The 24,267-nt window shown below is 48.3% G+C and overlaps 3 protein-coding genes across 3 annotated transcripts; all 3 read right to left on the bottom strand.

Moving 5' to 3' along the window:
• Positions 1-1,419: 1,419 nt before the first annotated feature.
• Positions 1,420-5,661, bottom strand: LOC110073098 (natriuretic peptides A-like). The gene is made up of 3 exons (XM_020781966.3): positions 4,530-5,661; positions 2,691-2,976; positions 1,420-1,764 (listed from the first exon to the last, which is right to left on the bottom strand). The coding sequence occupies exons 1-3, from the start codon at positions 4,947-4,949 to the stop codon at positions 1,748-1,750; spliced, it is 723 nt and encodes a 240-aa protein (XP_020637625.3). The 5' UTR covers positions 4,950-5,661; the 3' UTR covers positions 1,420-1,747.
• A 2,906-nt stretch (positions 5,662-8,567) lies between these two features.
• On the bottom strand, positions 8,568-9,580 carry LOC110073112 (natriuretic peptides A-like). Its single transcript, XM_020781981.3, has 3 exons — positions 9,411-9,580; positions 8,981-9,269; positions 8,568-8,746 (listed from the first exon to the last, which is right to left on the bottom strand). Exons 1-3 carry the CDS (start codon positions 9,528-9,530, stop codon positions 8,721-8,723), a joined length of 435 nt encoding a protein of 144 aa, XP_020637640.2. The 5' UTR covers positions 9,531-9,580; the 3' UTR covers positions 8,568-8,720.
• Positions 9,581-11,586: 2,006 nt separating this feature from the next.
• LOC140701787 (C-type natriuretic peptide 1) lies at positions 11,587-14,712 on the bottom strand. Its single transcript, XM_072978780.2, has 3 exons — positions 14,456-14,712; positions 13,282-13,590; positions 11,587-12,512 (listed from the first exon to the last, which is right to left on the bottom strand). The coding sequence occupies exons 1-2, from the start codon at positions 14,546-14,548 to the stop codon at positions 13,297-13,299; spliced, it is 387 nt and encodes a 128-aa protein (XP_072834881.2). The 5' UTR covers positions 14,549-14,712; the 3' UTR covers positions 11,587-12,512; positions 13,282-13,296.
• Positions 14,713-24,267: the final 9,555 nt, after the last annotated feature.

Raw genomic sequence — 24,267 nt, 5'->3', positions numbered from 1 at the left:
TCTCTGGGCAGCGGAGGCTCCCTTGCTGGACTCCTTATGCCAAGTACGAGCTTCAGAACATCTCTTGTTCCTGCTGGGTTTTTGTTTCCCCCCCCCTTCGCCAAAACCTGCTCAGTCTATATTGTTTTAAATCCTGTTGGAAATGGTGAGGATGATCAGATCTGGTTGCTTAACCGTGTGAACCAGGAATGGGTTCCCCGGCTCAGAAATCCGTGACGTGAAACAAAGCACAACAAAGCATGTTTGTGAAATCATGTTATTTTTGAAGTGAGATCCATTTGCGCCCTAATTCGGCCAGACGATGGGCTTTCCAAGCTACGTGAGAATATCGAGGAGTGGATTTTACCTGTGCCACCCCCTTTATCTGGGTTTCCGTGGCTGAACAGAGATTCGAACTCAGGTCTTCTGAGTCCTAATCTGCCCCTCTCTCCATGATACTGCCCTGGAGTGTTACTCCCTTGAAAGACTCTCCCCAAACCCTGTCTCCAAGAGAGGTCCGGCATGTTGGAGAACACGCCTTCGAAGTTCTGACTTAAACCCGGAGTGGACTTATCACCTCACTGACCTTGAAGCCTCCAGCCTCCACTGAGATCTGTCTGGTGAGAAGGGCCTCATCTCTCTGGTAGATCTCCTGGAAATGTTATTTTAAAAGGAAGGGAACCTCTCGTTCAGAGCTGGGCCTCACGAGGACTGGAATATCTGTAAGTATAACGATAGCTGTCTAGATCTATTTCTGCCTAAGAACCATATCTTGATAATGTATCCCCTTTTTCAATGCAGAAGGTTATGTCCACCATCTTCAGGGTGGGCCACCAAAGTACCCCTCCCCCCTCCACAGATATTGCAAATATATTTTCAATTAATGTACTTAATGCCGAGCTAATTTATGCAAGTTGTGCCCAGCCAGTTCTTGTGCAAAACATGAGATAACAAACATGACGTTTGCTGGTCTCTCCAGCAAATTTGAGGAGAAAGAATTATCTCGAGAAATCCCATATAATAGCGAATTTTAACGAATTAAGGATAGTTTTTTAACAGCCCCTCAGATTTGAGCCAGCAGTACTTATCACTTCTGTTAGAATATTTTGTAAAATTCTTACACATATTTATCTAGGAGAAAGTAGTATTTTGTGGATCATTTTATTTGGATATTGGTTTTTGACTGTGTTCAAGGTGACTTGACGTGTTTTCCTTCCGCCCAACTTGAAATTACAAAAGGAAAATTTCCAGTTGTGGACTAGAAACTTGCATAGCCTGGCTGGTTGTATGATCTGGGGGCAGGGTGGGGGAATCACTGAATTATCCTGTTCTTTGAAAAATGGTTTTTGGGGAAAGACTGGTCACCTCATTTCTTTTTAATCCCCCAGCAAATGAGGAGAAAGGAGGAAAACGACAAAGCCCAAAGCCAACACATGAGAAAAAGATTCAAAGTGTTCTTTTTATTATTGTCGTTATTCTTTCAAGCCATGATCTCTGTGCCCACAGTAAGAAAGTCTTTCTTTTAAGAAACAAAAAGGGAGAGAGAGAGAGAGAGAGAGAATAACCCCCCCCCCAAAAAAAGAAATAAACAAAGCAGAGGCCAAGTAATAATAAATAAATTAATAAATAAATAAATAGGCAGAACATTTGCGTCCGTTCCGGAGTTTTCTAGAAAATGCGGGTTCATCTTTGGAAATCCATACGCCGTAGGAATTCTGGATCCTTTTTTTAAGGGGGAGGATTCAGGTGGGATGACGGGAACCTGGATTTAATTCCTTCTGTACCCTAGAAAGAAAGAAGAAATGGGGGGGAAATACATCAGTGAGACCTAAGTTCTTTTTATATGACGGAACACCATTAGCTCCAATTCCATTTTGGGTTTAAACTTGGGTCGAAGTATTAAATGTAATTCCCTTAGTCAGACATCACGTCAGGGGACGGACACGGAATCCCCTGAAATGACTATTTGCCAATTATAATAAATGGCCTTAGCCAATGATCATTTTTCCTTTTGGTTTTGGAGAAAACCAGGTTTGAAACACAAGCAGAACAGACTGTTTGCTAAAATTATACCCGATAAGATCATAGAGGAAAAGATGGGGTAATGCACAGGGCTAGCTGGAAAAGGGGGCACAGTGGGATCGGGGTCAGGGTGATGATGATGGATGGAGGTTAACCCTACTCCCTCTCTGACTGCTTGCTCGTTGGAAATGGCACAGCTCAAAAATGTCCTCTTTTTTAAAATTAGCCTTTGCTAACATAATTTTGTGGTTTCTTGCAGGTTTGGGGGTCATTTAATTATCACCCAATGAAGGACACACACACACACACACACACACACACACACACACACACACACACACACACACACACACACACACACACACACACACACACACACACACACACACACACACACAAACCCCGAGAGGTTGCTTCTCGCATATCTGGATGAGTCCCTGTTTAAAGTACACTTAGTTTATTATAACTAAATAAAGTTACTCATTGGAAGAGTGTGTGTAACTTGACCATCAACACTTTGAAACATTTCACTAATTCTTTGGTTGACAAACACACACACAAATTCTATTGGTATCTTCATAAAATTAAAAGAGTCGCATCTGTTATGGGCCCATTTTGGGGAACTGTGGGCTTTCCCCCCAAATTAGCGGCCGCCAGTCGCCGACCAAGCGCCGTTCGGAGGGCCTCACCTCTGCATCCCATCCCACTGACGGACCCGATCCTGTCCAGCCTTCTTCCGAAGCAGCCCGATTCCCGCATGCTCTTTGCCGCCTGGAGCCCTCGCAGGTGCTTGAACACGGAGCCCCGGTCGGAGGTGAAAGGTGCAGGATCGGCCCGGGGGTCCGTCCGCTGGTCGCTGTTCTCTTCCAAGAACCCGTCCACATCTTCTCTTGGGGTGTCCGCCTCCTCAGGGTCCAGGTTGTTCTGCAAGTCTTCCATCAAGGCGATTTTCCCCTCCAGCCTCTCCAGAAGCGCCTGGAACAGAAAAGAAACATAGGAATTCACCATCGGGCAATGGGACCTTAGAGGTCATCCAATCCAGCCTGGGCTTGGTGCAACCTAAGAGGTAACCTCCTAATCTTAACAAATCTCCTCTGAAGGAAGGAGAGATCTAAATAAAACAGACCCCCCCCCTGGTCACCGGCTGTCCTATCAGAAGATTATTTTTCAGTAGCACAGTTTTGGCCCATCACGTTAAAATTACTTTGCTGATTCTTCATATTCTCACCCATTTTTATTTTCCTCCACACCGCTGGAGAGTTTTAATCCCCCTTTTAAAAAAATAAAACAACAGATACATGGGTGTCTATATTGCAATGCAAAGCCCACCTGGAGTATTTTACAAGCAGATAGGCAGGTGCTAAATGGGATCAATTCAAAGAGGGATCACATAGCAAAACACTGGCCTAATGCAACCTATCCAATACATGTGCAGCAAAGAAAGAATTTATGATCTGTTCCTCTCTTGATTTAACCAAGTCTGTGTTTTTTGACCAAGAATCTGCTTCCCTGCCTTCTTGCCCTGCCATTTACCAATCCTGTCCAGATCTCTCTGCTCCCTTTCGGGAACAGAATAGCCTTTTGGGTGTTTGAAGCTGGTCCTCAAATCTCTCTCCCACTGTCTCCTCCTTTTTCAACCAAGATGGGGGGGGGGAGTGTCTCTCCGATTCCTGGAAATGCCCCGTGGACCTGCCCTGGCCATTGAGAGATGATTTCTCTGCAAACGTTCCTAAAGATTTCCTATTCTGGCTCCCATCTGAACACCCTGGGGAGTGGGATTCATCCAGGATTCCTGAGGAACCATCGTAAGCCAGCAAACTCGCCCATCTTTGCTACGGGGTGATGTCTGTCTCATAGCCCTGTTTCCCAAGAGGGGACAATCAGGGGCAATGCTCCTTCCTTTTAAAATTCCTTCTCTCTTAAGGTAGACTGCTTCTACATCTGGGGGTTCCCATGGCTAAGAGACGGACAGAAACCTTTATTCCACAAGGATCAAAGATCTTCAGCCGGTTCTCTACGTAAAGGGACCAGGGACACATTCTATGCAAAGTTTGGAAAAATTCATTTGTTGGGGGGTGGGGGTGGGCTACAGTTCACAAAATCCCTCAGACAGCGTGGTCAATGGGAGTTGTAGTCCTCATATATAACCCTGCACATCCAGTTTTCTGAAAAAAGTTTGCTATATATATAGCAATTTTTTTTCCAGAAAACTGGCTGAGCAGGATTCTGTTCCAGCAAAAGCTAAGGTAAAAGAACGGCAGCCACTGTCAGACCTCCAAATTTATTTCTGTGTGAGCTCTGGGGAATTACGACCTCCTCTGTCCAACCCCGTGTCTGAAATTGTGGGTTTTAATCCAGAAAAAAAAATCACTTAACAAAGGTGCAAGTTTTAAAAGTTGCCGTGATCCTTTTGTGGGTGAGTAGGTGGGTTCACCACCACCACCAAAAAAAGAGAGTTTGGTTCTACCTTCAAACCCCCAACCCTTGACCTGCATCAGCGCTGTAGCGCTAAAGTCACTGTCCCTTACCTCCATGCTGGCTAGCTCCTTGGCAGGGCTGAGGCTGACCGGATGGGAGATCGAACGCTGGACGCCCAGAAGGAAGAGCAAGGCGAAGCTGGTGAGAACCGACTTTGTAGCGTCCATGGTCTCGGGTCTACCTGTCAAACGGAGGAACGACGGTATAATTTCCCCTGGAGGAGGGTGTCTTCGGGATGAGTCTCCCTTCTTCGGTAGCCTGTGTGTGTGTCTGCGTTCTCTCTCCTCCTCTGAGCCCCTCTTATATACTCTTTGGGTCTGCAGGCTGGTCCCATAGGTTATCAGGAGAATTATCTGGGGCACATTCCAGACCCATCTTGGGCATGCCTCTCTTGGAGCAAAGATTCGCTTTATTAGGCGTTGTTCCGCAGCCACCGCGAAGGCATGCGAGTCACAAGTCCATGATTTCATGCGAACCACCCTCTTCGCTGGTATCGGCTCCCGAGATTATGCGGCCTGCTGATCGGAAATTCCTTGCGGGTTCGTGATTCTCTACCTCCCCCTTTTTTCTCTCTCTCTCTACAAGAGTGTCCGATGTTTTGTCATGATCTGGGGGAGAGGCAGGCTCTTTCCCCCTACGATTTAAAAAAAAAAAAGCATCCTTATGACCTTTGTGTAGGAAAAGCCCAAATTGGAAGATCCGCTTCTTGAAAATGACACTGTCAAAAAGCAGGCAGGATTTGACAATGAAAGGGGGAAAAATTGATTTCAACAGCTAGAACTAAAGAAATCGGCTGCTTTATTCTTCATCCAGCATAAGGCCGTTCGTAATTTTCAAGGAGCTTGTTTTGACTTCTGTATTCCCCAAACAATAATCTGTTTTCCAAGCAGTGTATTCCCAAAACACATGGCTAATAGCTGAGTTTTGACTAAAAACTGGCCGTTGTGACGTCAAGGGCAGCTTTGATAAAGGGGACGTGCATGGGTCAGAAAATGGGTCACTAACTGGACTTTGAATCTTTTAATTAAAGTGTGCAAGATGGGTATTTACACACATCACACAGATTAATGAAGCTGCAAAGCAATGACACAAATATATTTTCAATTGTTTTTCGCCGGTAATGACAACGTCTGTCGGATCGTGCAACGGGTATTAGGACTCTGCCGGTCATGGGTTCGAAATCATTGTCGTCTAAGCCGATCGCCGGTGCTACATTTATTGGACAATGTGAACCGATTCTGTATTGGAGGATATTTTGATTTTGAATGTCATAACCAGAGTCTCGGTTCCTTGATTATAGGCTGAAGAGAGAGGAAACGCCGATCGACACTGAAGAATGTTTAAGAGAAATGATCAGAAGTTGTCAGACGGGACAACAGAAATAAGTTGAATGAGAGTATAAATACAGCTCAATTAAACACAGAAAGGAATTTTAAAAAACATGGATATACATTAAAGAGGTGTATATTTCAATATGCTGGCTGGCTTTTAACCAGGTAAGAGAGATGTATTTTAGAATTATGTTCAAATACCATTCTGGTCCTTTTAAATATTCACTGGGATGTCTCTGTCAATACTAGTGGGTTTTAAAATGTGTCTCACATGCCTCATTCGGGACGATCCCAACTTTCAACCTTTTTGGGCTGACCACGGAGTGTTCAGAAAGAGAAAAGGGTGCCCAGTTCTGAGTAGAGAAATCCTCTGTGAATTAGTAAAACCATGAAACCTGTTGTATCTGGAAAGTGCCTGCGTCTCCTTAGGGGAATTGAGAAGGGCCTGCAATTTATGGAGTGTTTTTTTTCCTGAGTCTTTCGTTTATCTCTTTCTCTATTGAAGGAGTTTCTGTTTTTTTCCCCCCTCTTCACTTGTTAGGTTTGTATGACATCCTAGCAAAACCAGCCACACACAAAAATGCAATTTTAAATTACATTTACTGGTCATAATAATGATGATGATGATGATGATGATGATGATTGATTTCAGTTAAAGCTTGTATCTGTTATGTCATACCAGTCAAGGTTCTTATCATTTTGACTGACTGTGTTTGCATTTTTTAATAATAATAATAATAATAATAATAATAATAATAATAATAATAATAATAATAATAATAATAATAATAATAATAATAATAATAATAATAACAACAGTAAGTCATTAAATAGCTGGTTTTCTTTTCTTCCATTTTTAAAAACATATTTTAAAAAGCAAATTTGTTGGCCTGACTGGAGCTTCTCAAGGTGAGATTCCTAGTTGGCCTTTTCCACCACAAATGGTCCCCCCCCCCCCGGCCTTTTTGCTGTATTTCGAACTTGTCTCCTGGGAATTCACCATGGTTTTTTAGCCGTCTGCCTCACAGACCTGGACTGCCCAAACCGTGGATGAGAAGCAGGGCCGTGCTGCTGTCTGACCGGGACTTGGGAGGCGAGGGGTTCCTAATTGCCGGACAGCCGGGGAACTCACTGGCCAACGTCACTTTCTTTTCCCTCCTGGCCTACCTCACAGGACTGTGGCGGTGGGTCAGAAAGTGGATGGGGGAAGAAGCCCTAGACACCACCTGGTGCTGCTCGGAGAGGAGGCCAGGGAGAAAGCCTATAAGCCACCCATTGGCCCCCAGAATCCGTTGGAACTCCCCAAGACTTGAACAGCAGGTGAGAAGCGGTGAGGGCAAGGAGGTAGAAAGGTGTGCTGCACTTCGGCAGCGCATCCCCTGTTCCTTGCGGTGTGTTGTGTGACCTTGGCAAAGAGGCCGGGGGAGTTTGTCCTCCATCCCGCGGTTCGGTTTGGGTGGGGAAACCAGAGCCAGCCAGCCTTCTGCCTGGCTGCTCTCCAAGGTCCTGAAGCCGAGGCTCTTCCGGAGTGGCTGCCTCCATCCTTCTTAAGCAAGCGGGGTGTGTGTGTGTGTGTGTGTGTGTGTGTGTGTGTGTGTGTGTGTGTGTGTGTGTGTGTGTGTGTGTGTTTTGGGGTGGGTGGATCAGTGGCGAGCAGACGTTCTCTCCCCCCCCCCCCCCCGACTGGGAGATATTGTGTTTTCATAAATTCTATAACTGACATGGCCTGGAAGAGTTAATCTCAGCAGGCATTTTGTTTTTACCCAAGAATTTCAGAATTAATCACTATTCAATTGACTGCATATGAATTGAATGAATATTGAAGTTTCACAGACTGGCATGTCTTTCTTTTTCATTCCCCTCCCTTCCTCTCTTTTTTCCTGCCTTCCAAAATGGGACACAGTCCAGAAAACGAAGGCGAGAGGAGTAAGGTAGACACTCCCCCATCCCTCTTATTTCCAGATGCTTTCTGAATATTTCTCCTGCTTTTGCTGGCCTGATCCTGTGCTTGCCACCTGCCACACCAAATATATATATTTGCTTCCCACATGTACACACGCCCCAGTAATGGGTGGGGAAATCTCTCTGACCCGGGGGCTGAATGCGGATCTAACCAGACCTGCCTTCCATTGGTAGGCGGGGCTAAGGTTTGGGTGGGGAAACCAGTGGGTAGAGTAACATAAACCCAGACAGATCAGCAACCCTGTCACTCAGTTGGTGGGTTGTCCACTTGGTTCATGATGGACGTTTTCCTCCCCTTTTTTAAAAAACTCAGAAACACCTGGATTGAAAATGAACTGGAATGAAACCCTCTCCCATACCTGGAACTCAAGACAAGCTTGTTGAGGGTAAGGCAGATGGAGTGGGGAGCTGCTAGGCTGGACTACAACTCCCATGATCCACAAGGCTCCATGGCCCTTGCTAGGTGGGAAGCTTCTGGAAGTAACTTTTGGAAGTAACTTTACTGGTGAAATCGACTGTACTTGTCTAGGGCAGACCTCTGAGAGGTTGATCGTTGATCAGAGCCTTTAGCTGCTAAGAGGTGAATAACACAACAAAAATATTAATCGCTCGACTGTAAGGGGTGTTCAGAGGGGCTTGCTGAAACTTTTCATAATTTGTGTTCCTCCCCCCAAAAAAACCAATACACCAAATACTCCTTTTTTTACAAAACATTTATTGACTTGTGCAAGATTTAGCATGACTTCTGCCACTGCAATGTAAGAAAAACAAACAAAACTGGTAATTACACACCGTTGACGTTCAGCTATTACCAAAAAAAAATCTAAGATACTTGTCTGCATATTTTAAAGAGAGAATAAATTGTTTCTGGACAGACTGGGAGTTTGTTTTTAAAAAAGATGACATTGCTCTTAACACCTTGATGGATCGATGGTTTCCCTCTGTTTTTCAACTCCTGGTTTTCCTTCGGGAACCTAAAACAAGAAAGAAATCAAGGTACTTTGAGGATGGAAGGCAGCCAGAAAGTCTGGGCTTCCGTTTTCTTTTATGCTGGCCTGCCTCGCAGGGTTGATGTGACCATACAGCAAGGAAGGGAACAGCCACCCCTGAGCCCCCTCCTTGAGCTCGTTAAGGAATGACGGGGCCTTCGCGCTGCACGATGACATAATTAACGGTCAACAAGAAGGTTCTGAGTCAAAAGTCCTTACGGGGTTTGTAGATCTTGCACCCGAGCCCCGTCTGGGACCCAATCCGTTCCAGCCGGGTCCCGAAACATCCGGAGAAGTGCCTCCTCCGCTTTGGCGAGGCCAAGAATTTCCTCCACTGGGCTTCCACCTCCACCTGGGGGAGTGGGGGCAGAAGGTCGAGCTGCCTGAAGGGATGGGATTCGGAGTCGCCTAGATCAAGGTAGGAGCTGTCGTCGGCATTCCCCGCCTCGTAGCTGGGAACTTCCAGATCCCCTAGCTGAACTTTCTCCTTCAGCCGCTCGAGGAGGTCCTGCGTGGGAGAGGATAGAAGCGTACACTGGGCATGGCAAGACTACAATGCCCATTGTCCCCAGTGGCTGGCTAGGGCTGTGAGGATCTCTTCCAGCTGCCACTCACCAATACCCAAGTGCTTTCTCCTCCTCCTCCTTACCTCCAGGGATTGAAGCTCCTGGCCAGAGGGACTCCCTGTCACTGGATGTGCCCAGCCGAGCCCTGTGTGAAGAATCACCACCATCAAAGAGGACCATCGGGGCAGGGCTGAGCCGGTCATGGCGTCTCCTTCTCTGTGGGTCCTCGGAGGTCTCAAGGCTGTCTGATCCCTCTCGGCCAGCCGGCCAGCCACCTTTATACCACTCTCGGGCGAAGCACTCCTGCTGCTTCGAGCCAGCTAGGCCCCGACGAACAAGGCCACTTGGGGGGGGGGGGTGATAAGGAAACTGGTTTTAACCAGTAGGGTAAAGATTTGAGACTTCTGGAAAAGCCCCCCCCCTCCTCCCCGGTCTCCCTCCTGCGCCTTTTAATGAAGGCATTATGGATTTTGCTCTCGCCGGAGCGGCCCGGCCGATCAGCTCCGGTTGAATTTAATAGCCGCCACTGAACAAATAGATCGATGGTCTAGATAGAAGGATCCGGCCGTCCTACGAAGGTGGCATCGTTATAAAGACCCTACGCAGCTATTCTGACACGTCATTTATTTTCTATACTCCCCCCCACACACACACACCAGAGTTTGAAACGCACCAAAATTGGGCTCAATTTGCAGTTTTGTTAATTATGATGGTGATTATTTATTAGGAAGGAAGGAAGGACAGACAGACAGATGGACGCAGGGAGGGTCCCTCCATATCTTTCTAGATGCCAGCGTTCACTTCTGAATAAAATGTGGTTCTCCTCCTCCTCTTGGTAGAAAGCAAATCGCCTGCTGTGTCATTCCCGCAGATACTTGTCCTCGTTCATCTTGTATTCGACTTCAAAGGTCCACTCTGCCCCCCCGTCCCCTCCCGGCTCCGTTTAGAGGCTAATAAGGATCCACACAAGTCCAGCCAGTGAAGTCGGTGGCATTTAATTAGGGAGTCTTTGATGCCAGGGGAAATCTGTTCTTTAAACACCTTTGGTCGCTGAGTTTGGGGGTCCTCCCCCCCTGTGTCGTTCTTGTTTAATTATGGGGGCGTGCGATGAGGCGGAACAGTGGGATCCAGCTCTTTGTTGGGAATTGATTTCTGGAGATGGGGGCAGAAAAATATTATTTATAATGCCCGGAAGGAGCGGGGGGGCGGGGAGAGATTCAATAGCAGCTGCTAGCACAGGGAGATGTGTACAAACGGTGTACCCAAACCTGAAGGATCTGGCTTGTTTATCTTATGTAGAGAAGACTCACAGGCCTAGGGAGTGGAGCATTTCACCCCATAACTGGGAGGGAGGGAAGCCCCCCCTCCTGCCCCAGCTTTGCACTGTCCTAGGTTATGTGTCTGCCCACCCCTGCTGGTTCGGGTGAACTCAGGATGACGCATGGGATTGCTCTCGTCGTCCTCTTTATTTTCACAACAACCCTGTGAGGTAAATCAGCCAGAAAGGCAGAGAAAGGAAGACTCCTTTGAAGCCATCCAGTGCCTTTCCTGAAACTTGAACTCGGAACCCTGAATAGTTTGGGTTTCTGGGTAGCTTTTGGGTCTCAACATTGAGCCCTTGTGTCCTGGCAGGGAAAAAAAGGGAAGTCAGCAGGAAAAGAGGAAGGCCGCAAATGAGAGAGATTCACTCAATAAAGGAAGCCACAACTTTTGGTTTGGAAGACTTGGGCAGGCTCTTTTTTTAATCTATTGGGTTGAGGTAAGTTGGAGGTGACCTGACAGTGCATAAGAATAACATCCATCCCTGTGGTTAGCTAAAAGGTTTAGGGAGAGGCCTAGTTTTGAACAAGCAATCAAGAACCGTTACTTTTACAAAAGACATGCTCCCGAGGGAGAGAAAGACAGCTAGGATTGGTTTGTTGATCAGGATCAAACCACTGCTTGCATTTCTGGACTCTCCTTTGAGGAACAGATATGGGGAGAGGTGCTGTGATATTTGTGGGTGGCTCGACATTTATACCCCTGGTCCTTAAGCGCAACTTCTCTTTCTCCCTAAACCTAATTTCCTTTTAGATACACAAGCCCAGCTAATGCCACCTCTGGAGCGCTTGCTGGTCAGCATCTGGCGACTCGAGGAAGTGAGCCAGTTTGCATCTGGCATTTGTCATGGATGATTTCAACCAAGGTAAAGAGAAGGAAAGAGAAAGAACGAACACCATTGGAATTTACACCTTCTTTCGCCAAAGCACTGGACACGAATTGGACAAATTATGAAAACTGGTTTATTTGATCATCATTTCCATGGAAGAAATTTACAGATAAATGGATGGGACATGGAACAAAAAAAATGCACACAGATGATGAAAATGCAACTCTGGGTATGAAAGAGGATTGAAGTAGGAGCCTGGTTCATGCAATCTGTGAATTCGATGACTTCTCCTTGGGGAACGTAAAAAAAACCCTGACGTTTCACCCTGACGTTTCAAACCTCAGTTTTTGTCCGGGCTGGAGCATTCACACATGCAGGCTGGCTCTTGTTAGAGGCACTCTGACGAAGCCGGTGGCTCCCATTTCACTGGGGCACTAAATCCACTCCGGCTTTCCCTCTCAGCTTTAGAAGAGCTGTCCGAGGTGCTGAACCTGACTTAGAAGAAGCTGGGTGGCTCACATCCAGTCTCAGCAAAAACCCGGAACGAATCAGCCCTCCGACAGATGATGGAACCCTTGCCTGCTACTAGGGACAGGTCGGTGAGGTTCAGCATCCAGGTTGCGGCAGAGGACCGCCTGCTGCTTCTCATTGAGCCTCAAGGAAAAGATAAGAGAGGCTCTCCTTCAGCTGCCCTTCAGGGGTAGAGTACTCCTGGACTTGGAGTCTCCAGTTTGAGAAGGTAATTGAGAAGTGGGGTAATGAAAATCACCTATCCTCATGCTCTTTTTATAAGGGGGGGGAGAAGCTATCTAAAAAGAGGAAGCCATCCCCACTACCCCATCTAGTAAATGAATTCTTCATGCTTTTAAAAAATAAAATAAGTTACAATGTTTTCGGGGCTGTGGTTTTCTGGGAAGCAGATTTCAATTGTAAATATGGATGTGTGGATGGGTGATGAAGAGGCGACCGGGGTGTGTGTGTGTGTGTATCTCCGTGGGAGGCCGGCGGGGTCTTCGTAAAGGCGACGAGGACGATCCTGGGAAGGAAGAGAATCAAAAGGGTGTCACGTTTGGGTCAGTTTTGGAAGCCTCATCCGTGGGGCAGGGGGGTCAGGCCCTAAGGGTAGCCACAAGGAAGTAGCCACAAAATCTAGGCAACTGTTTTCAATCTATATCGACAAACCAGTGGACTCTGGCAGTGCAGGAGCCATTGAGTGGTGCGTCTGTGAATCTGCTCTGGGTTTTAGTCCGGACTTTAAAGGGGGCTCGATGAAAAAAAAAAGCCAAACCTTGCCAAAATAGATTCAAGGACCTCGGAAAAGATCCCAGAATGGATCCATCATCCCCACCCCACCCCATCAAGCTCACCTGACTGGCTGCAAAACTATTCATTTCTAGTCAGGGGGTGGCAGACCTTTGGCACTCCAGTTTGGACTACAAATCCCATCCTCCTTTACCCTTGGCCATAGAGGTGAGGGGGTGGGTCTCGGGGAGCTGTTGGACAAACTATCTGCAATGCTGACATTTCGCCACCCGTTTAAAAAAGATCTAGCCGCCTTGCATGTTTTCTCTGGAGTACACATTTCTATGAAGCTAAAAAAAAAAACCCACGCAGGAATCCTGTGGAACAAAATTGCTTATGTGTGTAGATGAACCTGGAGGGCAGGATTACACTTTTTGGACTACCACGCCCTGAATCCCCTATGGTCTGGCTGGCTGGGGGAGCATGGGAGTTGTAGTCCTGGGGAAAAATAATTCCTTTTTTTTTCCGTGCTTGGGTGCAGAAGACCCCCTCCGGCCTCTTACCGTCCTGCTCCTGGTCTAGCATCCCAGCCCACTGAAGGCCCCGATCCGGTCCAGCTTGACGCCGAAGCACCCCCTCGAGACTCCCTTCTTGGCCCGGCCTTTGTACCTCCGGGAGGAGCCCAGGACGTCCCCAAAGAGCCGCTGGAGGGCCGATTCCGAGAGGGGCGCCCCTTCCTGGGCGTTTCGGAGCCAGGGGGCCACCCCATCGTCTGAGTCTGGGGCTCCTGCCAGGAAACTCTTCTCCGGCTCCATTTCCTCGGACCCTCCCTGGCGGGGCTCTGGACCCTCCTCTAACCATTTGGACCAGCTCTGGAAATAAGAGAGAGAGAGAGAGAGAGAGAGAGAGTGGAAAAATGAAGCCCCCAGCTGGTGATTCGAGCAAGGAGCATCACCTTACCGGCAGACCCATCCTGCCAGGTGAGGCTGAACCCTGACGCCACCTCGTTTGAGCCCCAAGGGATGGCGGCTGCTTCAGATTCCATGTCTCCCCCCAAAGTTCCCCTCTTGGTGCCCTAGAGAAAGGTCACTGGGCTGTGTCTCGAACGGGGCTGCCCCCTTGTTCTTAGACTCAAAGACCAGGGGAAATGCCCAGCCCGGCCCTTGGAAGACGGCAGTGTTTTCCTCTAACACCCCCCCCCCTTAGCCCTGAACCCTCATCGTTCCCCAGATCCATGTGGGGCCTGGTGGACTCTTCTCTGGCTTCATCCACCCTCCCCCTTCGAGATGCCCCTCTCCTGCCCTAGAGGAAAGCTCTCCACTACCTGGTACCCTGCTGTCCTCCATCACCGCAACCACTTAGCATCCTAAGACAGAAGCTGCTTCTTCCTCTTAGGCTGGAGGACAACCTGGTCAAGTCAAGACACCTGCTGGGGCTCAGTTTCCCAACCGGGGTCTCTGCTGGGCAGGGGGTTCGAAATGAGCGTGAGCCCCCCCCCGAGCCTGGATGCCCGGGGAGGGGGGGGCACCACTTCATCCCTCTTGCCATTTCACTCCTGGAAGACCCTCTCTCGCTGCAAATTTGAGGAGGGGAGTTAATATTACACATCAGCCCAGATTTTTTAAAAAAATCTAAAACATTATTATAAACTCTTAAAAAGTCTTGAGACTCTGGTGGTGCCTTCAGGGAGGTGGGGGGGGGATCAAAAGAAAGCAAGGAGTCTGTTTTCTCTCTTACCTGTACACTTGTCAGGGGCTCAGCTCTCCCTTGCTCATGAGTAAACAGGAGCAGCAGCACCATCCACCCGAATCCGACGGTTCTGGGGTTCATCTTTTCCCGGGTAGCCCCTGCAGATGGATTTTCAGGGACTTTTTGCTGGTTCTCCCCACCCCCTGTAGCAAAGGTAAGCTGGCTGCTTTATTCTTACGGCTTTTATACCTTCCTTTTTTCCAAGCCCACCTCCGAGATGCCCGGGGATTGGTGTAAGTGAATTTCATCCCTGCTCAGGGATGGGGGCACAAAATGACAGCACAAGTGGGCTAAGTCTCTCTCTCTCTCTCTCTCTCTCTCTCTCTCTCTCTCTCTCTCGCTCCCTGCAGGTGGAAATTTCCTTCCTTTCCCACTGAGAAAAGAGCAATCTCGCCTGGCAGTGAGCGCAGATCCAGGCCAGGGAGTGAGGGCAGCTCGCATGCATTTGTGGTCCAGAGACGTTCACCGTTTGCTGGCGGTCCCTCCTGGCCACCCTGTCCGGCTCGGTGAAATCCTTCCCTGCTTGACCGATTTGCAAAAGGCATTTAGAGAAGTAACCCTGCAGGGGGAAAAAAAAGCAAGCAAATTTAAAATTATTATTACGGTTGAACAATGGCAGCCTTATCAGACGCGATAAATCACAGGTGGGGTGGGGGGAATCTAAACTTTGGAAATCAACCTGCTCCAGGCTTCGCTCATCCTGCACAAGCAGATGAAAAGGGGCAAAGGGGTTATAACTCTGGGGAGAAAGCAGAGGAAACAGCTCTGAGCTAAGGTACTCCAGCCTCATAATCAGGAAATAAGCTAGAGAAAAATAGAACGTAAACGACGGAAGGGTTTATTTCTCTAATTCCATCCACAACATGAATATAAAAGGTCTCTGCCCTCCGGGAGCTTACAGTACACACCAGGCCTGAAAGAGGCCAAGTTAGAAGTACCAGGAGCAGAACGTGGCCCACGGGGTGTGATAATTTCACACACATTGCTGTGCCAATGCACTCGAACGCGTGTTTTCATGGCTGATGCTGGAGATGTTTGGCCCGTCGCAGCCGGAGAGACTCCGGAGCAGAGGCAAAAACTCAGTGGAAAGCCGGTTTTCCTCTGGTTTTAGGAAGGGGGCCCTCCAGATGTTGGCAGGGTGTGCCTCCTGACCTTGCTTGCTGTGGGTGATGCTGGCTGAGGTTGATGAGGGTTGTGACCTAGCGGTGTCGAAAAGTGGGTATGAACTTGTGAGTTATAACCACCCTCACCCCCCCAAAACAGACTGGGACCCCACTGTTGCTATTAGGATAGATCCTGTATAACAACAACAGGATCTATCCTCTTTATATTATATAAGATCTGTATTTACCTCCCTGTATGTGTTTATATATGTGTATGTGTATCCTAAAATTAGCCTAACTCTGAGTGTAGCACATTTTATTTTGATGGTTTGAAGCGGATGTGTGTTTTGTTTTAGTTAGGAAAATGTTTCAGCTGTTGGAAACTGCCTACCGGGGACGACTCAACTGCACGTCAGCCTGAATTGCTTTTAAATGGTAACAAAAATGAGATCCTATGATAGTGATAGTGGTGTGGGGAAGGAAGAGAAATGGGTCTTTTCGTGCCTGAAAAGGAAAATATCACAAGCTTGGGAGAACCTACAGAGTTGCTCTATTGATTGATGGGTTTAAAATATTTCTATCCCACCTTTCTCCTTTAAAAAAGACCCAATTACAGTATGTTCAGTTTGCAGAATCAGGGGATTGAGGAAGAGGGTTTTTTGAAACACTGTACAACATTGACAATCCCTTTCCCCCAGCTTCTCTGCAGGTCGGGGGTGATTGCTATGCCTCGTGGCAGGGAGTTCCACCGTCGCAGAAGACAGCCAGAGACCTGCAGGTACAGCTAGGAAGGAATCCAACCTAGAAATCCATTGAGCCATGGCTGCCAGTCAGAGCTGGAAATACTGGCGTACATGGGGAAAAATCCCTGGGTGGTTCAAATCCACCAGGCAACTTTAAAACAGGCTTTTTTTAAAAATGGGGCAAAATGTCTCTTGCTTTAGGTTGGCTTCGGAAGGGGACAGAATTTGGCCCGCCGGCCCGCTGCTGGTTCCCCCCCCACCACCACCACCTCTGGCAGGACCGAAGTGTCGGCACATAAGAAGGCATCAAAACGAAGCTTGGGGCCAGCGAGTGACTTCAGATAGGTAATTACCCGCCGAACTGCTGCGGCGTGACGCTGAGATCTGAACTTTGGCGCTGGGGAGCCACCCGACGGCTCTCAAAGGCAGGTGGGCGAAGCCGGGGCACCTGAGCAAAAATGTTAATGTGCTGTAATAACCGGGGAGGGCAGACAGGGGCGGGGGGAATCCGAACTCGGTGCCAGCTCCTGGGGCTTGCGCGGGATCCCGGTGTCGGCGGAGGTCCCCGAATGCCGTCACTAGGCCTTTGATGAGCCTTCCAGCCTTACACAAGTGATGGGGGGAGTGGGGGGGGGAGAAGGAAAAAGTGTCACGGTGTTAACGAAGGAAGGAGGAAAACGAAGGGACACCGGGGGGGCCGAAAACTCCGGTCAATGGCCGTACAGCCACCCCCTCCAAGGCTGGGCTCAGGGGACGGGGGGGGGTCTTTCCAAGCAGCTCCACCGGTTTGAGACGCTGCCGTTCAACCCTTGAACGGGTGGGTGTGCTTGGGAGGAAGGAGGGCCTCTGAGCATGGACAGAGTTTTAATTTTTTTAAAAGGGGAACAGTGGGGTAGAAATATTTTAAGTAAACAAAACATTCCACCACCTCCCAGAGTGGAAAAAAAAATTAATGGGTTGCAAAGAGTGAGTAACTTCTTCTCTGGTTGGGCCTCTTGTGGGTTAGATCGGTGAGCCCCATCCTTGGGCCTCCAGATGTTCTTGGACTACAACTCCCAGAAGCCTTCACTACCACCTCTGCAGGCCAGGATTTCTGGGAGTTGAAGTCCAAGAACATCTGGAGGCCTAAGGTTGGGGACCACGGATCTAGAGGATCCTTCCCCTTCTCGCTCCCCCTCAACCCATTTAGCTTTAGGGCTTGAGAGGCTGGTTGTCCCCAGCGATCCAGGAAGTTCCATTTTGGGATGGCCTCCTCTCTTCCAGTGTCCCTTTTTTATTCTTAGAAGCCATCCCTTGGCACTGTCCTTTGCAGGTAGACTGCTGCTGAAGGTGGAGGTTCCATGCAGAAGTAGCTCTGGCTCATCCTTTCGTGGCATCAGGGCCTCCCAAACCCGCTGTTGCTGTTGCAAGCTGCTGAAGTATTTGGAAGTCAAGCTTTTCTCTCCCCCCCCCCCCGCATCCTTTCCCATGCAACCCTTCCTTCTTGGCACAAGGCCCCCCGCTCCTCTCCAAGCGGCCAACATGGCGGCGCTTTGGAGCTTAACCGCAGGTCGGAGGTTGTTCTGGAGTCTTGGGTTTTGGACGGCCAAGGGCTCCGGATTAGACGTGTCGGGGCCCGTTTCGCGTTGCTCGCTGACGTTAATGAAGCCCAGCAGGGGTGCGTTCAGGTCCAGCCGAGGCGAGGGCAAGGAAGCCGTTTGAAAGAAGCGTTTTTTCTTCACCGTTTTGAGAAATCCGGGTCCCTAGAAATTGGAAGGAGGAAGGGCGGACCCTGTCAAACTTTATTCGTGCAAATAAAGAAAGTTTAATTAATTTCGGAGTTCGGGAAAAATCATTGCTGTTGACTATAAGGTTCCATCATCCCTCAAAGCTGGGGGAAGCTGGGCGTTGTAGTCCAAAATAAAGTGACTTTTCCCAGACACCAATTTAGTTATTTATGATACTTTTACAGACTCTGAGATGTATAGTTGTCTTGGAGGGTGAGGAATTTTCTGTTAAACATCCACATCCATATTGCAAATATCTACATATATTCTATAGCAAATATACTGTATAGGGAGAATATATATTCTATATATTCTATAACAAAACAAGCAGAATGCAATAGAATGATCATTAAAATTAGCAGAATGAAAGGCCAAGATGAAGGTAGAAGATAAAATATTGGTGTTCACAAGCTAATGATTTGTGCCATATTCGAAGATTTCAATATATGCCTGTAGCTACAAATTGAGAAATAATGACTTAAAAAATCACTCAATTTTAATAGAAATTCTGTTTGCCTGGATTGGACAAATTTCTCAAAAACCCTTTATAGAGAGGGAAAAACCTGCCAGTCTCTCTTTTTTCCATCCACGTTGCAGTTTCTTTTAATAAAAGTCTCACGTTCTTTCTGTCCGGCCTAGCACGAATTTTGGCAAAATTTGCGTTTTTGAAACCCTGGGACAAAATTGTCCACTGTTTGTCTCTGGAAACAATGGAAACCGAGGTTGAGAGGAACGGATTTGCCCCAATCCGAACCCAGAAAATCCACTTCAAGAGGAGATATCCAGAAGCCCTCAGTGGCCGAGCATCCTAGGGGATTCTGGGGCGGGGGGGGGGGAGAAGCAAAATTGTCAAATTTGGGTCCCACTGAGCCATTTGTGATGCCTTTGTTCATTTCCCTTGAAAAATTGAGGTTGTCTCTCAGAGTTTTTCTCTCCCTTTTTTTGGAGGGGGGGAAACAGCCATCCAACGTCTACATTAGTCCCGTTTGCTAAATTCATGTGGGCTTTCCAGAGTCCGAAGAAGCCCCGTCTGGACCGGTTTGAAATAGACTAACGCCTTTGATCCTGTCGCTTTTTCTAATTTTGCCTCCCGCTATTTATAGGCCGGGGCGGCGATTCTGTGGGTAATGAGGTATGCGAAAACGGCGAGCGGCGAAATGAATTCCGGGCCCTGATATTTATCCGCCGGAGAGTTTAGGGTCAAAAAGCTTCTAAGACAGCGTGTCCGCCTCGTTTCTGGGCTAAAACGATATCCCACGCGATACTAAAGGCATCGTGAGGTTGGCCGAATTGTTTTGCAAACAAGAAAGATGGGGTCGTGAGGGTCGGTTTTGAGATGCTGCCCCTCATCAGGAGAATTCCCCCGGGGCAGACTATGAAAGCAGGCTCAAAAACATGAGCCAGGGACCACAACTATAAACCTATTTATTGATCGGTATTATCCCCATAGAAACGGGTTGGTTTTTTTAACCATCATCATCTTGTTTCTCTCCCATGCAAAGGAAAAGTTCAGCCCAAGCCCAAAGAAGCCGTTGGACACCAGTTCCCATAACCCTTGAAATGGGGCACAGAGGGGTGACATACTCATGGCCACCCAGATCTTCGTGAATTACCAGTTTCCGTCCTCCTGCATCATGGGGCAGGCAGGCAGGCAGTGGCTGATGGGAATTGGTGTCCAAAGGCCTCTTGAGATGTGTTTGTCCCCCAGTGGGTGTCTTTCTGAAAGCGAGGCACTTAAAATCCCTGCAGATGATAGCTTAACTTCCCAGGTGGGCTGAGATGGTGACGTGAAATCGAGGTCTCTGGGTGCTTAGGCTGAAGGCCAAGCAGGGAACTGATGCTCCTGAGTACCCCCAGAGCTACCATCTTGCAAGCGGTGGGGCGGGCTGCCTACGGGTCATTTTGAGCAACATAACACAACCCAAAAACTCCAAATCCAGGCCATCGGCCCCATTACAAGGACTCCAACTTTTTTTCCTAACCCTCTCCTTGCAGGAGAAAATAAAATAAAACCTGACCATGTTTGCTGGGAGGGTGAATCCCTGGAAGGGGACGATGGGTGGGCAGGGCATTTTAACTGATTCCTGTCGACACTGGATGAGGAGGAGACAAGTTTTTAAAACCTCACACTTTGGTAGTGCTGATAAAAAGCCCTCTGCAGAGCTGGCAGGCGGAGAGTCTGGGCGAAGGCGAAAGATAAGATTTCCAACTCTGCTCTTCGGTCCAACCTCTTCCCCACTCTCCCCGAGCATCCAAACCTCAGCGGGAGAAATGCACAAGGGAGGGAAGGAGTTAGAGACCTTTAAAAAGTAATTTTGTTCCCATCAAGGCGCTCAAAAGGAACTCCTTATCAGTAGAGTTACAATCCCAGAGGCAAAGCGTCTATGGATCCTTGCTTCCCAAATTGTAACTTTATAGGTAATTCATGACTTTGCGGAGGGCCCGTGGAGGTATAACAGAAAATGAGTTAATGTTTAAAATTTTATCTATATTCATGTTTCTCCAAATAACTAAAATTGTTAACTTTAGCTATTTCTTTTAAAAATTCTGTTACTTTTGCATTCAGCAGCAGAGGTCTGCACTCGAACTGTGCTGTATTCTTTCACAAAGGGAACTTTAAAAGTTACAGTTACACTTTTTGAATTAACTTTTCAGACAAATCCCTTTTCCACCTCCGTGGTGGGTTGGTAAACATGTTAACTTTAGCCTATGTAGGGCAATGTCTGGGTGCTCTTTGTGAGAGTTTATCTGAACCAACCTGTAACAAGAGCTCAAAAATGCAGGTGGCTGAATGGGGTGCGCATCAACAGCTCAGGGGGTGGGTCTTTTGTAAGGTTAATGACTCTGAATTACCCCTTCAAAACCAAATTACCATGAAATACTTTGCGTTCCAATAGGGATTATGCATGCAAGCCCATCTTCGCCTGGGAGAAGACCCAATACATTCCTGTATGCTTCCATCATCCTTCTGGAATTCCTTGCATAGTGGCCTGCCCTGAGATAATGTTTGGTACAGGATAAAGCAGTCTTCGGATGGGGCGTTGACGTGTGAAGATTAATTTAAGACTTGCGATCCTCCTTGGCTCTAAATCCAGAGCTCACCAGGAAATGAGCGTGGCAACGTTTCCACCGAAATCTTCCTGAGGTGAGAGAGAAGACCGCCGAATCTTCATGGGGGGGGGGAGGGGACCACGGATGCCCCTTCTGTGGCTCACTGTGGTGGTTCCCTCCATTTCAGTGTCGTTTTCATTGGCAAAGAAGGAAGAGGGAAGAGGAACAGAGGACGGGGCCTAATGCTGAGTGAGACTCTCTCTTCATCTAGCTTCATTTCGCCCACTCTGACCGGCAGCCACAGCTGTCCAAAGTTTTAGGTGGAATCCTATCCAAGCTCTAGCTGGAGAGTCCTTGCTCCCCCGTCCAAGCCCTATCCGGTCCTTTCTTAAATCAGATAAGATCTGGTTTAATTCAGGGTGGCTTTGCCGTGCGAAGACGTTTTCCTGATGGCAACAGGCCAATAGAACGATGACACTTCTCTCCCCCCTTACTTTATTTCCACTTAGCAACAACCACCTTGCAAGGTAGATCAAGCCAGTGGCCCATTAGGACCGTTCAATATCCATCGCGGTGCTGTGCTACCATAAATAACCAGTGTTTTCCCGGAGCAGAAAGCCTCCCCTTACAGCATTATCTCAGTGGGTTCTCGTATCTGGTTGAACTAAGAGGACAACCTGTGGACATACCGACCTCACACCCTCCGCCACCTGCTGAAACAGAGTCGTTTGACCGAGTTCCAGCTCTGCGTTGCCACCGTTTCCCCCTCTCGCCCTCCTCGAACCATTGGCTGACCATGAGGGTGACGTCACGGACGCTGGCCATATACGCCTTTCCAGCCACACATTCCCGGCTCAAGAGCCTCTTTCCAAAAACACCAGGGCAGGCGGGTTTCTCCAAAGTGTTTTTAAAAGCAGGAGGGGAAGGCATGCCACTAATTTTAGCTGCCCCTCTGTGAAAAACAAACCAACACCTTCTGGAAATAGAATATGACCCAGGGCTTGATAATCGGCGTCTCTCCAAAAAGCAGGGCCCAGAAACTCACCTCTCCGCCACCCGCTCACCCCGGTTCTGTTGTAGCCAAGATGATGGAGATCAAACACTCCAAACAGCCAGGAGCTCCCAGGTCCCGGTCTAATTTTTCACCTGTACCTATAAATTAGTATACACCGTTTTATGCAGAATAAAATCCAAGACTTACATTGTTAGATTTGTCCTATAACAATTTATTATTCCGTTTTAGATCCAAAAGTTTCCCTATAGATCCGGCAAAAACATTTAAAAATCTAACCGGGGGAACGATGATGATGAATTAAATCTGACAATAACCCTTAAAAAGATCAAAAGCAGTAGAGAATGTCAAATCCCAGTGTAATAACGTACACAACAAAGCACAACAATTCAAAAACACCCAGTAAACAGAAGGAACTAAAATGATTGTTGATGCCAACCCCATTGCCTTCTGAGATTTGTTGAACTACAACGCCCACCAGGCTTCACTTCTTTTGGGGCTGCGGATAATGGGAAATGTAGTGCAATGTCCAGGCTCTCCATCCCTGGCAGGTAGGAGCAAAGAGGGTCACGTTTCTGGAAGTCCCACGAGAATAGGAAAGGTTTAGCCGTGTTTAAAGAGAAATAGGGGCACGTCCTATCCCGAAAACACTTTATTCAAAGGGACTTGTCCGTCAGGTTGGAGGCTGTGCTCAAAAATCCAGTTTGAAAGTTTGATATCGGGTTGGGAACACACATGGGACAGAAAGGACCATAAAACAGGGAAAAAACCAGGAAAATGTAAATGATCTGATTCTTTGAACCTCTTATTTCCACTCCAGGAGCATAACGGCTCTTCTTACATTGACCTCTAATCCTAGCCCTGGAATGAATACACAGGCCACATCCTATACATCTTTACCTGAATTGGGGGATATTTATTTTTTGTGTGTGGCAGGACTACAATTCCCAAAATCCCCCCACAAAGGGGCTTGTAGGAGCCGCAGTCCGGAAAGGCCGTACCTAAGCCTTGATCTTAACCCCCTGCACGTTGGGTTCAAATCGGGGGGAGGGGGAGAGACCCCCATGCACTCTCCGTGTTCTTCTAGAACTTGAGACGACAGGTTGGAGAGGTGGATTTTTAATTAGCCGTGCGTGCAGGAGCTCGTTAGGTGGGCGAAGTGTTTCCGTTTCGAGGGTCTTGTAGACACCGGAGGACAAAGCCGCCCGGCAGAAGAGGGAACAGCGCATGGACACACCCCCCCTGCTTGGGTTTTCTCCGTGTGTTACCTGGAGCACCTCTGCTTATGATAATTAACCAATGTCTCATTTCTAAGAGCAGAGGCTTGGTCATCTAATGGGTTTCCTGCTGATCCGACGCCGTGCCTTGGCGCAACCCAAACAAGAGAGAGGAAACAGGGCGCTGGGCCTTTACGTCAACCGTTGGTTGAGGGCCCTTCGTAAACACGGTATTCGTGGCTTTCCGAATCAACACCTCCGAGCGAAGAAGCAGGTAAACAGGAGAAAATCCAGCAGGGAGAACGTCAAACAGGAGATCTTAATTAGCTCAGCACCATGCCTCCAAGGGAGACGTCCCAACAATGCTCGTAAGGAATACTGCACCTAACCATGGAGGCTTCGCTTCACGATCCTCAGGGACTCGGTCTCAGCTGCCTTGGGGTCTTCAGGTGGGCTGGGAGATGAGCCTGCCGGGGGGGGGCGAGGGGCAGAAGTCCCCAAATTAGGAGCTGGGCACATTTCATTCTCCTGCTTTCTAAGAAAGCACCTCCGCCCGTCCCTGCCTTTTGGGGAAAGGGGGGGAGGCGGACGTGCTCGAGGCCACATGGAGGGCAGGCGGCCGACCACGAGGGCCCATGCCAGAGGTGTCTCCTCGCAGGCCTGGCCCCGGGTGTCACCCGACACGAATAAGTGGTGGTGACACATCCTCCTGACCACCACCCCACCCCACCCCATCCCCGGGGGGGGGCTTGCCTCCTTTCGGGCCTTATTGGGTCCGATAACAAGAGGCGTTTCTCTCCAAAGCCCTCCTCGAATTCCTCAGCGGCTACCTCATGAAAACCACGGACCAGACCCTCCTGGGTCCTCCAAGGAAATAAATCTTAGAGCAGAGGTGGGAAACCAGTATG

The sequence above is a fragment of the Pogona vitticeps genome, chromosome 7, assembly GCF_051106095.1.
Source record: "Pogona vitticeps strain Pit_001003342236 chromosome 7, PviZW2.1, whole genome shotgun sequence".
In the NCBI taxonomy this organism is placed as follows: domain Eukaryota; kingdom Metazoa; phylum Chordata; class Lepidosauria; order Squamata; family Agamidae; genus Pogona; species Pogona vitticeps.
Note: the sequence above shows the minus strand (reverse complement) of the source record. Positions and strands in the feature narration are given on the sequence as shown.

What these genes read in the sequence shown, in the direction of transcription:
- LOC110073098 (XM_020781966.3), bottom strand. Translation starts at nt 4,949, where the DNA reads ATGAAATCATGGACTTGTGACTCGCATGCCTTCGCGGTGGCTGCGGAA. An exon ending in AGGAGCTAGCCAGCATGGAG is followed by an intron (nt 2,977 to 4,529) that starts GTAAGGGACAGT and finishes TTTCTGTTCCAG; the next exon opens with GCGCTTCTGGAGAGGCTGGA.
- LOC110073112 (XM_020781981.3), bottom strand. Translation starts at nt 9,530, where the DNA reads ATGACCGGCTCAGCCCTGCCCCGATGGTCCTCTTTGATGGTGGTGATT. An exon ending in AGGAGCTTCAATCCCTGGAG is followed by an intron (nt 9,270 to 9,410) that starts GTAAGGAGGAGG and finishes TCTCCCACGCAG; the next exon opens with GACCTCCTCGAGCGGCTGAA. An exon ending in GTGCAAGATCTACAAACCCC is followed by an intron (nt 8,747 to 8,980) that starts GTAAGGACTTTT and finishes TTCTTGTTTTAG; the next exon opens with GTTCCCGAAGGAAAACCAGG.
- LOC140701787 (XM_072978780.2), bottom strand. Translation starts at nt 14,548, where the DNA reads ATGAACCCCAGAACCGTCGGATTCGGGTGGATGGTGCTGCTGCTCCTG. An exon ending in AGCCCCTGACAAGTGTACAG is followed by an intron (nt 13,591 to 14,455) that starts GTAAGAGAGAAA and finishes TCTTATTTCCAG; the next exon opens with AGCTGGTCCAAATGGTTAGA.